The 13874-nt window shown below is 39.1% G+C and overlaps 1 protein-coding gene across 4 annotated transcripts in view; it reads right to left on the reverse strand.

Moving 5' to 3' along the window:
* Window positions 1-383: 383 nt before the first annotated feature.
* Window positions 384-13874, reverse strand: part of sh3bp2 (SH3-domain binding protein 2) — a 36648-nt gene continuing 23157 nt past the window's right edge. For 3 of the 4 annotated variants that reach the window (XM_056735876.1, XM_056735875.1, XM_056735873.1), the window contains exons 8-13: window positions 12352-12880; window positions 11949-12060; window positions 6700-6755; window positions 5414-5492; window positions 2136-2195; window positions 384-2058 (exon numbers count right to left, since the gene is read on the reverse strand). In XM_056735876.1, coding sequence (XP_056591854.1) covers window positions 1903-2058; window positions 2136-2195; window positions 5414-5492; window positions 6700-6755; window positions 11949-12060; window positions 12352-12880 — 992 coding nt within the window. In that variant the 3' untranslated portion in view covers window positions 384-1902. The remainder of the gene's footprint in view (window positions 2059-2135; window positions 2196-5413; window positions 5493-6699; window positions 6756-11948; window positions 12061-12351; window positions 12881-13874) is intronic. The other variant, XM_056735874.1, reaches the window with a different exon arrangement.

Consider the following 13874-nt stretch of genomic DNA (forward strand, 5'->3'; position numbering starts at 1 on the left):
CTAAAGTGAACACTGATCACAATAATGGTGACATCAAATGAATCTTGTGTTCATTGTCAAAAAGGGGTTTTGTAGTCATTTGTTAATTGGTCAATAAAAGCAATTGATGTGATCTCCTGTTTCTGACCATTTTTGTTGGTTATATAAACTAATATTACTCAATTTTTATAAGTAATTAAAATTGAGAAATATTATGTAGACTTTATCTAATTTCTTTTAGTGTGTCATGACTCATATCTGATAAATTTAGGTACTCTTTACTTAAAAACATAGAATAAAACATATACAATCTAATTGAGTGGAAATCTTTGCCTCAATCTTATTGAGTAGATTCAAGAAGTTTACATGTAGTTTACTTTGCTACCTAGTATATGTAAGTAAAATTTAACTGATTTGCATGAGTAATATTTACTAATCCTAAAGAATATTTTTTTTTACATTGCAGTCAATGTCAAAGCATCATTGTATGGGCGATTATAATAATGACACCCTGCTACAGAGAGGGAACATTTAGCATATGCTGCATTCCAGACAAGTGATTTAGAATATTTCCACCTCAAAACCAATCATAAATGTCTGGAAAGGCACTCGAAGTCTGACATGGGACCTCTGAACTCCCAGATCGATCAACGTCGACCTCAGAAGACGGGCGCTAACAGAAACAGATTCAGTTTTGAATGACAACTGTGAAGTGAGATGTGAGAAGGCAAACATAACAAAGTTAACGGTTTTACAATAAAAATGATAAATGATAAGATTTCAAAGATGCAAACGACTTAACTTTTGTGAATTCTGCTGTTTCCTATGAAAACGTAGGTTGTTTGTCACAATGCAAGAATTAACATTTTTAGTTCGGTTCTTTTGGAGTCTGGACCAAAAAGAAAAAAAAAATTAGTCCTGTTTCGCATGGCGTTCAGACTGGCATTTTAACAACGAACATAAAGATAATCGAACCTAACAGTTTACGTGTAACGTCGCAACGTGATTGAGAAGATTTTATGATTTGTATTTTAAAACGGAATTTACCGGACATCCAAAACAAAGCTGTGTGCTGGTTATACATGCTCAGCGCATATGAGAGTATTTTTAGCCAGCCGGTACCTCGCTAGTGTTTAAAGCAGTCAAAACGGCGCCAGGAAGTCATCCGTTACATGTGCAAGCACATATCTAATAATAACTTTCCTTTCATATTACCAAATTACTTGATTTTCGTGTCGTATATTGTTATCAGTTCCTGATTTTGGTTCGGTTCGAAGTCTTTGGTCCGAGTTGCGTTCATTTTTCAATCGAACTGCGCTAAAGTTCATTTGAAAGTGGACCGAGACCAATCCTTTCAGGGTTCTCGGTCCGCTTGTTCAGAATGCACCATTGTTTGAGTGGCAGCGTTCACACTTACACAAATTTAACCGCAATCGCACCAGAGTTCGTTTTAACCGAACCAAACATGGCATATATGAACACGATCTTAAGGCGTGTTCTACTTCAGATGCCTAAAAACATAATTTTTTATAAACTTATTCGTAAATAGATACGTTTATAGCTTCTAAGGCATAAGATATGCCTGTGTATATGTTGGATTGAATTAACAGAACAATTCAATAAACTGCAGAACTATTATCACAGGTAATGAAATGACTATTTTGTGGACAAATTTGTATTTAACATAAACAGTTGTTTGGAAAATGGTTCCTTTAGTGAATAAACATGTTGTACCAGTAATATCCACAAAAACTGTTTTTCGTTGTAGTGGTGACAATCTGCATATGTCACTGTGCACAAGAGAGTACTGGGAGAAAAATCCCCACAGAGAACAGTACAGACAGTACAGTCCGAGCAAACCACAACCTGAAGCATGGAGTGCACAATGCATTTTGGTGTTTCAACTCAGGTAAAAGGCTGATGTCACCTCGGTGGTTTGTATCCATAAGGTATTTGTAAGCACAAAGAATTGTTTGGCAAAGAGTTGTTGCTGCTGGGGAGTGCATAAATGTAGTAGTGCTCAACCAGAGCAGCTAATGTTGGAAATGTTACATCTGTTTCCAGGTACACCCTCTGGTCCTACAAATGTAAAAGTGTGATAAATTATAGCAACACAAACAGTGTAAAGATTTAGTGTGTGTCGATGCTATACTGGCCTCCTCAAAGAGCCTGTAGTTTCTGGCTTTGTTTATGCTCATGTCCCAAACAACCAGCACCTGCATCAAAAATAAAACATGTAAACATGTTGCACAATGCCATATCATACATTTATGATTCTCTTGGCCTTCTTAAGGGCCAGGTATAGTTGACTTTCCACGTCCGTCTCCAAGCGCATACGTGTACGCAAAGCTTCCAAAGCATACTCCACCATGGATACGCGTGGACTGCAACAGGTCCGACACTCAGCATTTTCTCGCGCATAACCTGTTGTACACGTTCAGTCTGCGGACCCTTCTGATGACAAAAATTATGTTGTGGACGGACTATACCGTACTTTCACCTTAAAATAATTTTAAAAGGATGTTACACGATCATATTTGGGGGTTATGGAACAACCTTCTTTAAAGGGGTCATACCCTTCGAATCTGTTTTTCTCAAACAAAGGTAGTGTATAATGTTGCTGTCTGAGTACAAAAAAATGTCTACAAAGTTACAACGCTTAAAGTTGACTTTCAAGGTAGAAATTTTCTTTAATAGATAATAGATTTTCTTCAATAGCTGCTTCAGAGAAGACGAAGTCGCTGCAGAAGTGTTTTGTTACAATGACGATCATTTGACTGAGCTGCATGCTTTCACTTTTATCATAGTCCCTGTTCACTGCTGTTTGCCCTAAAATTCAGCCACACACATGTTAAAATATAGACCAATGGTCACCGATAACATCCATGACTTCTGAGTGAAAGCTGTTCTGTGTATACTGTTTATTGCTAAGAGCTAAAGCTCAAGGTATGATAAGGCGGGACGTTCTCTACGAAAGCGTTCAACTTTTGAACACAAACATTTCAAATGAAACATGTACAGTCCTGCTTGTGAAGGGTCTCCGTGTAGATCCAATCCCAAAGACTTCTGCTGTATCCAAATTCTCCTACTTATCCTATGTACTAAAAGTATGAATTTTTAGTACACTTTTTGTGGGCGCGTAGCAAAAGAACTGGGACATACAAATTTACAAAGGAAGTGAATGTTGTTGAAGTTAAAGAACAGTAATATGTTCTTGTAAAAAAAAGTAGTAACGTTATCTGCCACTATTTATAAGTATCAATAGCATCTAACTATTTAATCCAAAGAAAATACTGCTGTTTTCGGTTAGAGTAAAAAGCATTGCCGCCTTGGGCACCCTCAGGTACCCTGAGCCTGTGCAGATCCACTGAAACTGCTACTTATTCAATGTGAGGCCAATTGACTAAAGGCTCCTAAAGGAGCAACAGAACTACCCTGAGAGCCTTTTACACTGGCTGTTGTTCTGGAAACCGTTTGGGGTGAGTTGGGTTTAGGGTCTCCTAATGAATATTTACTAGAGCTGGATTGAGATTGGGGAAAAGTACCACTGTAAAAGCTACTTCCTCCATGGGAAGGCATCTGACTAGAAACTCCTGTTTGAGGCCAAGAACCAATCTGTGAGTTGAAAGGAACTTTACTATAAACCTGGATCACTTGTGGACTGACTAGAAACTAGGTGTGAGAACTAAAACTTTGAAACTGTAGGAGAACCGGGAGCAGGCTGGCTAAATGTACACTGAACAGATCCACTGAAACTGCTGCTCATTCCCTGTGAGGCCAAACCGTGTGATGCCAGGGGAGCGTTTACGTATTTTCAGCCTGCCTTGTAAAATTACTCTGTTTAAATAGATACTCCGTAAATGAAAATATTTTATCAAAAATAAAGATAATACATTTTATAAATGTATCTATTCACTAATATCCATTGAAAACATTAATAACGTGACTGTTTTTGTTTAAATACCATTACTGTTACAATGACAACACAAGTGTCTCATTATGTTAGTGAACGTCAAATGTCACCAGCGATGATGACTTTCAGACTTTTTTTTACTGAACATTTATATCCTCTTGCAGGGCTTCAGCAGGGTCAACCCAGAAATTAAAGCCACTTTCTGAGTTTTTCATGCAGGCCAGCAGTAATATAAGACAGTTATTTCTTGATTTGAGATTGTGGCTAGGTCTACAGGCAGAATGTGTAACGTTATGTGATGATTTCTGTGTTGTCACCGTGAAGCATGCGTTGTGTTTAATTGTGTGACTGGTTTGCCCATTGTTTTTGTTTGGGTGGTTAAGATGCAGCTAGTTTTCGTACAACAGATTATACTTTGGCTATATGGACGTGTCGTCACTTTACCAGGTGAACGCCACGTGATTGCACCGGAGCACGCCCATATGAAGGGCAAAACATTCAACAAGATGACTGCTTACAATCAGGAAACGCAATTCTGTGCAACATTTCAGTGTCCAGGAACACTTGATTTTCCTCAGCCATTTTGCTGCGTGTTTTATCACTCAGGGGGACGTGTCCTGGTGCTGAACGGGGGCATGTACCGGCGTGTTCATGTTCATTTATTTACATTAAACTTAAGCGGCTCGCCCACAGCATAGACATAACTTCTGCCGTGGCAGAAAATTTAATCACAGCACCCCCTGCTTTGTATGGAAGTGGCGTTCTACCGTATTTGAATGTTGTAGCGAAATGTCAACTTTGTGAAAGTATCATTGCAAATACTCTAGAACAGCACTTCTTTATACCATAGCTGTGTGCTGCAATTAACAGTATCTGCTAAATTGAACTATTTTCTAATTTGCTTTAAGTCTCCCCAACCGGAAACTGCCTAGGGTTCTTCATGTGAAACTCGGAAGTCACACATGCATATAGCCCATTGACTATTTTAAAGTCTGTAAGTGACACACTTCCTGTTGCCAGCTTGTGGGGTTGGTTGCAAATGCAGTCTTTGGATGAATCAGAATAGCTCCCCGACATCTTATCTTTTTTTGGTTCTGAAGCTAAATGGAGGTACTGGGATTGACGAAACACTCGAGGGCGAGTCATTTATAATTGAATTTTCATTTTTTGATGGAATTCCCCTTAAAACAAGAAACTCTTCAACAGCTATTACAAAAATGAAAACTATCACAGATTCCCCAGGTAATATAGTACAGTATTAAGAATATGGGGTGTGTAAACTTTGAACATGGTTATAAAAAACATACTAAATGTATTAGTATTATTATTATTTTATTATTATGGCAAGACAAATTATTATGACTTATTTTGTTCAGGTCAGCTATAAATCAAAAACAAATCTTAATTTTCAAAGTTCCCTTTATTTTTCTAATACGTTAAGCATTTCCAGATTATGCAAGGTGTATGTAAACTTTCTACCACAATTGTACATCCTGATAATTGCAAGGCGGGTTTCTGTACCTGTGATGTCTTCCCTGTTCCTGATTTCCGGATGCAGTAAAGACCATTCTGTAGAGAGCTGTATGTCTCTTTGAATAATCTGTGATCAGAGAGTCGACACATGATAATTAATTTGTCTGTAGCAATTATACAATGTGTAAAATTGATATATTGCTGTTGTGCATTTACAACTTCTTTTCAGTAGAGGGCAGTGGTACAAAAAAATTGCATGTTCCTTTGATGGTTGCTAAAACAGTGCTAGAAATGTAACTAGAAATGTATAACAACAAAACAAATTTAGAGGGTTAAGGCCCCACAAAAATGCACAACAAGCACAACAAGTTTCAACCCCATATCCTTTCTTTGTTGGAAGTAATATGTATATTTATATACATACATATATACATTTTATATATGTATATATACATTTTATATATATATATAAATATATACTCAAGCACACACACACTTTTCTGTGCATTGAAATTAAATAAAATATTGACTAAAAAATTATTGGAAAAACTTCACTAAAGATGTTTTTTTAATTGCCTCAAACATAAAGTGAAATAAGTTTGAATTAAACTTATAATAACTAACAAAAACTAAAATAAAACTAAAATATAAATTAATTGATCTTAAAATCTCAACACAAAATAAATCTTATGCAATGAAAATGATATACCAAATTGCTAAAACTTTTAACAATCTTAAAATAAAAGCTAAACTTAACACAAACTAAACACAGACTTAATTATCTCCGTGGGGACAGTCCATAGGCGTAATGAGTTGTATACTGTAAAAACTGTATATTTTATCCCCTACCCCTAAATCTAAAGATTTTAGAAAACTTTTTGCATTTTAAGATTAAAAAAAATATTATCTTAAAATTATTATATCATTCTGTATAATTATAAGCTTTTGTGCACATGGGGACCAAAATTTCGGTCCCCACAGTTACATGAGTCCCCATGAGTTGGTGTGCATTCGGGTTTAGTTCCCAACAAACATATAAAAACCAAGTCCACACACACTCACGATGTTAGGTCTCTTTAAACAATTACATTATGCCAGGTATAAAATATATTGTATTTCTAATCCATAACACAGCATACCATTTAAAATGACATCAAAATGTATGACAGAAGCCATATAGTCACTTCAAAAATCGTTCTTCAGTAAAATGTATAATGATACTTGTAATGAAATCAAAATGTGTAGCCTAAGCCACAGTCCCCCTGAAATGCTGTTAGAGCACACAATTTGGGAAGCACTGAACTATAGCTTATATGCAAAAATCTTGTGTTTACCTCTCAACATTATTCGTTTCTGTCGTGTCTACAAAAACAGAGGGAGGTAGTTGCACCTGCAGAGAAAAAAAACTGTATAAATGTGTGATGTTCACTAAATGCCAACATTTTGTGTGGGTTGTCATGTTGTAACAAAATTGGGTCAAGATGTAACATTTGCTACATTTCAGAGATGCTATTTTTACTGCAATGGCAAAACAAAGTGGCTAATTTGAGAAATTATACCAATCCCACACAATCTATTTTGATTCATTGGGGAAGTGAGTCATGTTTTTCCACCATAGCAGCTGTACAACTGACAGTTAAACCACAACTCTGTCACGATCTGTTCTCTGCTCTTCCATTGATTCACCACTAGATGTCGCCTAGTCACCACAAGGACCCTCCCACGGACTTAATTTCCCATAACCCTTTGCACACATCTGCAGCCAATCAAAAACAACTTTATGCTTCATTATTTTTGTGTTGAGACTTCTGTCTGAGGTTTGGTTGACCATAGGCGGAGCAAGAATGAATATTCATGAGATTCCTATTTCGTGTTAATCTGTCACTGAAAATATTAGAGCACACTCTTCTGATCGAACTGAAATTTTTTAATTATGCTTACGCTTGGGTATCGTAAGAGGTTATTCAACAAGCATGAACTGTTAGTGTTAAGCTGTGCACAGTAGTTTGTAGATTAGTCTTGTTCTTGGAGTGGAGTCATGGCATAGCCTTAGGGTTTTGTGTGAGAAAGACATACAGTTGTGTTCAAAATTATTCAACCCCCACTGAAATTGATTGTTTTGGTCGGTTTGACATTGATTATGATCATTCAGTCATCCTGCTTACAATTAAATCAAAGAGGCACGTGTAGGTCAGACAAATATAACATAACATTTATAATGAAATAACCACAAATGTCTTTTGTGAGCTCACATCATTATCAGTTTTATTCAACCCCCAAGTGACATTCAATCTTAGTACTTAGTACAACATCCTTTTACAGTTATAACAGCTTTTAAACGTGAAGCATAGCTTGACACAAGTGTCTTGCAGCGATCTACGGGTATCTTCGCCCATTCATCATGGGCAAAAGCCTCCAGTTCAGTCACATTCTTAGGCTTGCACTGCAACTGCTTTCTTTAAGTCCCACCAGAGGTTCTCAATCGGATTTAAGTCTGGTGACTGCGATGGCCACTTCAAAATGTTCCAGCCTTTAATCTGCAACCATGCTCTAGTGGACTTGGAGGTATGCTTGGGATCATTGTCCTGTTGAAAGGTCCAACGTCTTCCAAGCCTCAGGTTTGTGACGGACTGCATCACATTGTCATCCAATATCTCCTGGTACTGAAGAGAATTCATGGTACCTTGCACACGCTGAAGCTTCCCAGTACCTGCAGAAGCAAAACAGCGCCAAAGCATGATTGACCCCCCGCCATGCTTCACAGTAGGCAAGGTGTTCTTTTCTTCATAGGCCTTGTTCTTCCTCCTTTAAACATAGCGTTGATCCATGGGCCCAAACAGTTCTAATTTTGGTTCATCAGTCCACAGAACACTATCCCAAAACTTCTGTGGTTTGTCCACATGACTTTTGGCATACTGCAGTCGACTCTTCTTATTCTTTGGGGACAGCAAGGGGGTGCGCCTGGGAGTTCTGGCATGGAGGCCTTCATTACGCAGGGTGCGCCGTATTGTCTGAGCAGAAACTTCAGTACCCATATCTGACAAATCTTTTCTCAGTTCCTCAGCAGTCACACGGGGACTTTTCTCCACTCTACGCTTGAGGTAGCACATAGCTACCTTTGGGTTCCAAAATAAATATTAACTAGCCAATTAAAACAGTACACTCATCTCATCTAGCTAGAGTGGCTCACCAGAAGTCTAAACACAAACAGCTCAAAGATAGGGGCCAAAATAAGGTGTATTGTGTACTTTGATAGCTCTGTCCAGTGATAGCGGCATTTCAGAGCCAGTGCGAAAAATCATAGTTTAGTTTAGTCTTGCACCTGGATTCTAGGGCTGTCTCAATTATTTAAAAAACCTCTCATCACAATTATTTGTCGTCATAGCAATTATTTCAGATAACCACAATTATTGTGAATCCTTAGAAAACAAGGGTGATCTGCAGGAGCTGCTGCCATTCATCTACCGCCCTTGATCTGCACTCAATGTTGCATTCAAATGACATTTACCCATCATTTGAGTTGAACTAGTTTCTAATCTAAAACAAATTAGTAAATTAGTGTTAAGTAATATAGGCCCGGTTTCACAGACTAGGCTTAGTATAAATCAGGAGTATTCCTTACTTACATTTAGTCATTTAACAGATGTTTTTTATCCAAAGCGATTAAGTTAAATAAGTAATATCTATAAGGGGGCATTTCATACAGAACATGTTATTCCATTCTAATGCGTTAACCTTTCTGTTTTTCTATGAAAACTTGACAGACGTGCATGATTAAAATAATTAAAATTTTTACATGCAGCGCTGCTCATCTATGTCAGTTCCAAAGCAATGGATCAATCAGAAGAATTTGGAGGCGGAGCAAGCGTTGCATGCTTCTGTTTACAGTAGCCAGTTGGTATGACATGGCAACATGGCGGAGACGTCTTGAGACACTCGCGTTTTACGCGGCACATATTTAAAAACAATTGCTGAGCAATGTGTAATTTCCTCTTAAGCTTTCCTGTTGCTCAGTGGATAGAGCATGGCATTAGCAATGCTTCCTTGTGGATATTTGCTCGCTGGCTTTTGGTCGGGGTCACTAAGTGCAGCTGTGACACGTCAGAGGGGATCTGGCCCTCCCGGCTGAGCCTGGTTTCTCACAAGGTTTTTTTTTCTCCATTTATCAATCATTGAAGTTTGGGCTCCTCGCCACAGCAGGGCAGTGTTGGGAGACTGCGTTTATTTATTTATTAATTAGATATTATTTATTAGAATGATCTTGCTTTTTCTATAAACACCATGCACTGTGCTGTGTTTTACCTTTTCAGTTTTTCCTGTTTGCTCCTGTAAAGCTACGTTGGAACAATGCACATTGTGAAAAGCGCTGTATACCCTAGTCAACATTTGAAGTGGATCAAAAAAGTAAATAAAAATTGTCATAAGACAAGAACAGGTATTGTTCAAAATTCATGTATAAACATTTAGGTCTGCTATTAATCAATGTTGTCATCAATGGGATTTCATTCCTCATCACTTTTAATGATGCCCAGATATAATTGTTTCTGACAAGTTGTGAATTGGCTTGTCACACATTTGTTAAAACAAAAGTTAACCAAAAAACTGTTGGTTATTCAGTACTTCACTTGAAGTCACAATGGACTAGATATGCCTCTTAAACATTGCAGTGCACAATGTCATGCCATTGGAGTGCCTCAAGGAGCCAGCAAAATGGTCATAATGGTGATGGACTGGATAGTCTACTGTACTGTAGTCACTCTGTGGGAAGCGTCAGTGTAAAGACTCAAAACAGGAAAGAAAGTTTTTACAGTTAAAAAAAAAGATGTTATTGAACATGTTACAGCAGATCAATAAACAAGTCATGAACAAAAAACAGCCAGTCAGTAGGCAGTGTTACTCCCTCTGACATTGATCACAGCCTCACATCGCCTGTGCATGGCTTGAGATGAGGTTTTGGATATTCTGTTAAGGGATGGTTTGCCATTCCTCCGCTGTTTGAAATTCCACACAGGTTTTTGGAGGGACCTGACGTAGTTGCACTCTTGACTGTAGCTGCTCCCAAATGTGCTCAATAGGGTTCAAGTCGGGTGACGGGGCTGTCGACTCCATCCTTGAGATGCCCTCCTCCTCCAAGAATTCCTTCACCAGCCTAGCTAGATGTGGGCGGGGTTGTCATCCATAATCCAGGCGCCAGCATACGGTCGCACAACTGGTCTCAGAATATCATTTATGTACCTTTTGCCTGTCAGACTCCCATTTTCGATAATGACAAGCTCTGTCCTTCCACCCATGAAGATGCCTGCCCAAACCATGACCGATGATCCGCCAAAACTGTCATGCTGTACAACATTTTGTGGCAAATTTCTCTGCCCAGGGCGACGCCAAACCCTCCTACGCCTGTCTAGGAAGTCCACACAGAACCAGGACTCATCTGTAAAGAGCACTGTACCCAACTCCTTCAGTGTCCACCTGCGCTGTTCTCTGGCCCACTGCAGACGTGCCGGTTTGTGTGCATTGGAAAGAGGCACCCTCACAACTGGTCTTCTGGCTCTCAAGCCAACTTCATGGAGTTTTCTTCTCGCAGTCTGAGTGGATACTCGCACCCCGGTCGCATCCTGTAGGTAATTTCGCAGGCTGACTGCAGGCATGAAATGATTTCTGCGGGCATGCAGGGTCAAGTACAGGTCTTGATTTGGTGTTGTGACACATTGCCTGCCTCCACCATGCCTTCAACTTGCACTTCCAGACCTTCTGAACCGGTTCCAGGCTCTGGAAATGAAACTTTGAGACCTCACCACTGCATCTGCAACTACACGCTGAGTCATGCCTCCTTGCATAATCCCAATGGCCCTGTTGAGGTCAGAATCCTGCAATCTTACTAAACATAGCATTTTCAAGGCTTTCTGACCTCAAGGGCAGTTTTTAGAGCCTTAAATGATAACCAGTTCCCAATTTTGGACACCTGTGACAGGTCAATTGGTACCTAGTGACAAACAAACAATCATTTCTGGAGACCCTCAAAAGCCATTAAGGATGACTTTTCTTTAATGACAACATAGACTAATAACACACTTCATGTTATGCACGAATTGCTTAGAAACACATTTTGAATTTAGAACAACTTTGATGAAAGGTTTTGATCCACTTCAAACGTTGACTAGTGTAAATAAACTTGAATTGAATTGAAGATCATGGGTTCAAACCCAGGTAGTAAAGTATCATGCAATGTAAGTCACTTCTAAAAAAAAATGTCTGCAAAATGCGTAGAAAAGTCCCTTTTACAAAATCTGTTATAAACAAAGAATACTGTTGTGTATCTTGAGGCAAAACAATATTACAGACATATTTTAAGATTTTAAGTCAAGTTATTTTCAGTGAAGACAGTTAAATATTCATTTTAGTCAGGGAGTAGCCTTGAGCCTAGTCTATGAAACCGGGCATTAAATACCCAAACATTTATTTTAGGGACATGTTTTGCCTTCAACATGTTTATGCTATGTATCTTTAAAGTGCTACTTTGTCATTTTTTGTAAATGATATTCTTACATTTGAACTTGTTGTCTAAGTAAAAAAGTATGCTTACATTTTCATAATCATCATCATCAGATTCTTCACTGTTTTTCTGAGGCAGCCACTTTTTTAAAGAGTTTTCTTCTGAAGAGGAACGAAAACTTTGTCCATCTGGCGATGCTCTTCTGAAATAAAATGTATGAATATTTGTATAAATATTTTTTTTCAGGGACTGATGACATATGTTCTGTTGTAAAATTAGTAAATACAGCACATGTTTGTTGTACCAAAAATAATTCACTTCAATCATAGAATGTGGCTGGTGTTTCTAGCATATGAAGAAACTGAGCATGAATGAAATTTAACATTTTAAATGCAATTAAAGTATTAATTTGCTGTGTAAACAGTAATATATTCCACCGTTTTCTGGAATAATTTAAAATGAAAGAAAATACAGAACTCCTGAAGACACTTACTGGACCAAATGTCTATTGGGTTTAGGTTTGATTGGTAATGGAGGCTTTGGTATCTGGGCCAACTGAGTCTTGTTACCCAGAGGAGAAGACAGATGAGGTGACAGATGAAATTTGTTCTCTGCTATGGACTTGCTCCCCAAGTGGTGGCTGGAAGTGGGTGGTTTATTTGCAGGGTTTAGAATCACTTTCTGTAAGTTCTCAACAATAGGTAAAGTAGCTGCAGTATTTCCGACTAGAGACCTATTTGGCTTTTTCTCGCAAATAGGTATTGTGGCAAACGAGCCTGGCGGGGGCAGTAAAAGAGCCATGGGACCACCAGGACCTCTGTTTGGTGTGTGCATGTCTGGTTTCTGTAAATGTGAAGCGTATGGTAGAGGTGGAAGTGGACCCTTGTTTGTAGGTATGCAGGAAGGAGGTTTTTTGAATGACGGAGGAAGCGGTGGTGGTGGTCCTTTCGTTTGCCGGTTTTCTCTAGACAGGTGAGGAACTGGGGGTGGAGGATAAGGTGGGGGTGGAACCATGGGACGACCTGAAAAAAACAACAATAATGTGTTACACTGTATACAAGCTAAAATTGTTGTGTTAAAAACAACACAATATGTTCCTAACTGACCACATCTCTGTGTCATAAACCCTGTCTATGTTTCCCCGATTATTGTTGATCTTTGGTTTGTATGCCTTATAGAACAACGGACCACAACATTAATCCAGCAGTAGGATGGCACCCAGCAATGCGCCTTGTCTTGATCTGCCAGGGCTCCTGCTCCATTGAGGATCATAAACAGGAATTTTTGGAACTTGCACATCACACACGCTTTGCATATAAATCCCTCTTTTTTTCCAGTGTAGTCTGAATGATCCTCTACGAACTCTGTTTACCAGTTATGATCATCAAGGGAGTTTTATCAACTTTATTGAGCAGGCCCTGGCGCAAAGTGGATCTACTTTTACAGTTGGTGAAGTAGAGGACGAAGCTTCCCCAGAATGTTTTTGGAAGGGGGGCAAGAATCAGGTTCGCTGACCACAGGGTCATCACACCCGAGACTCCTGTCAAGATGGCCGCCAGTCTAGAGCCCGCTGGCAAGATGGCCTGCAGTCCAGAGCCCACTCGCAAGATGGGTGCCAAACTAGAGCCTTCAGGCGTTCTGGCTTCCAGTCTAGAACTTCATAAGAAGTTCTTCATAAGAAGTTCATAAGATGGTGGGTTGAAGGTCATGGTGTCTGGTTTCAAACCTGGCAGATGCCCATCTAATAACTGTTCGGAGGGCCAATGTCTCCAGGGTCCAGAGTCCAGTGCTGCCAGAGGTAACTGGTCCTGAAGCTCTTCCTTTTGAGTCTGCTCTGCTGGTGGTGGTTGCTGCATTTGGGTGTGTCTTGGCTGTGCATTGCTCTTCCTTTCCAGAGGCCATTGACAAAATGTCTGCCGCTCCCGAGACCGCTGACCACTTGTCTTATTATTAATAACTCTTTATCCATGTGGATCTGCTTCCTTCCTGGATTACTTAAACATTACACTGTCTAAT

Source organism: Triplophysa dalaica, chromosome 22 (genome assembly GCF_015846415.1).
Source record: "Triplophysa dalaica isolate WHDGS20190420 chromosome 22, ASM1584641v1, whole genome shotgun sequence".
Taxonomy (NCBI): domain Eukaryota; kingdom Metazoa; phylum Chordata; class Actinopteri; order Cypriniformes; family Nemacheilidae; genus Triplophysa; species Triplophysa dalaica.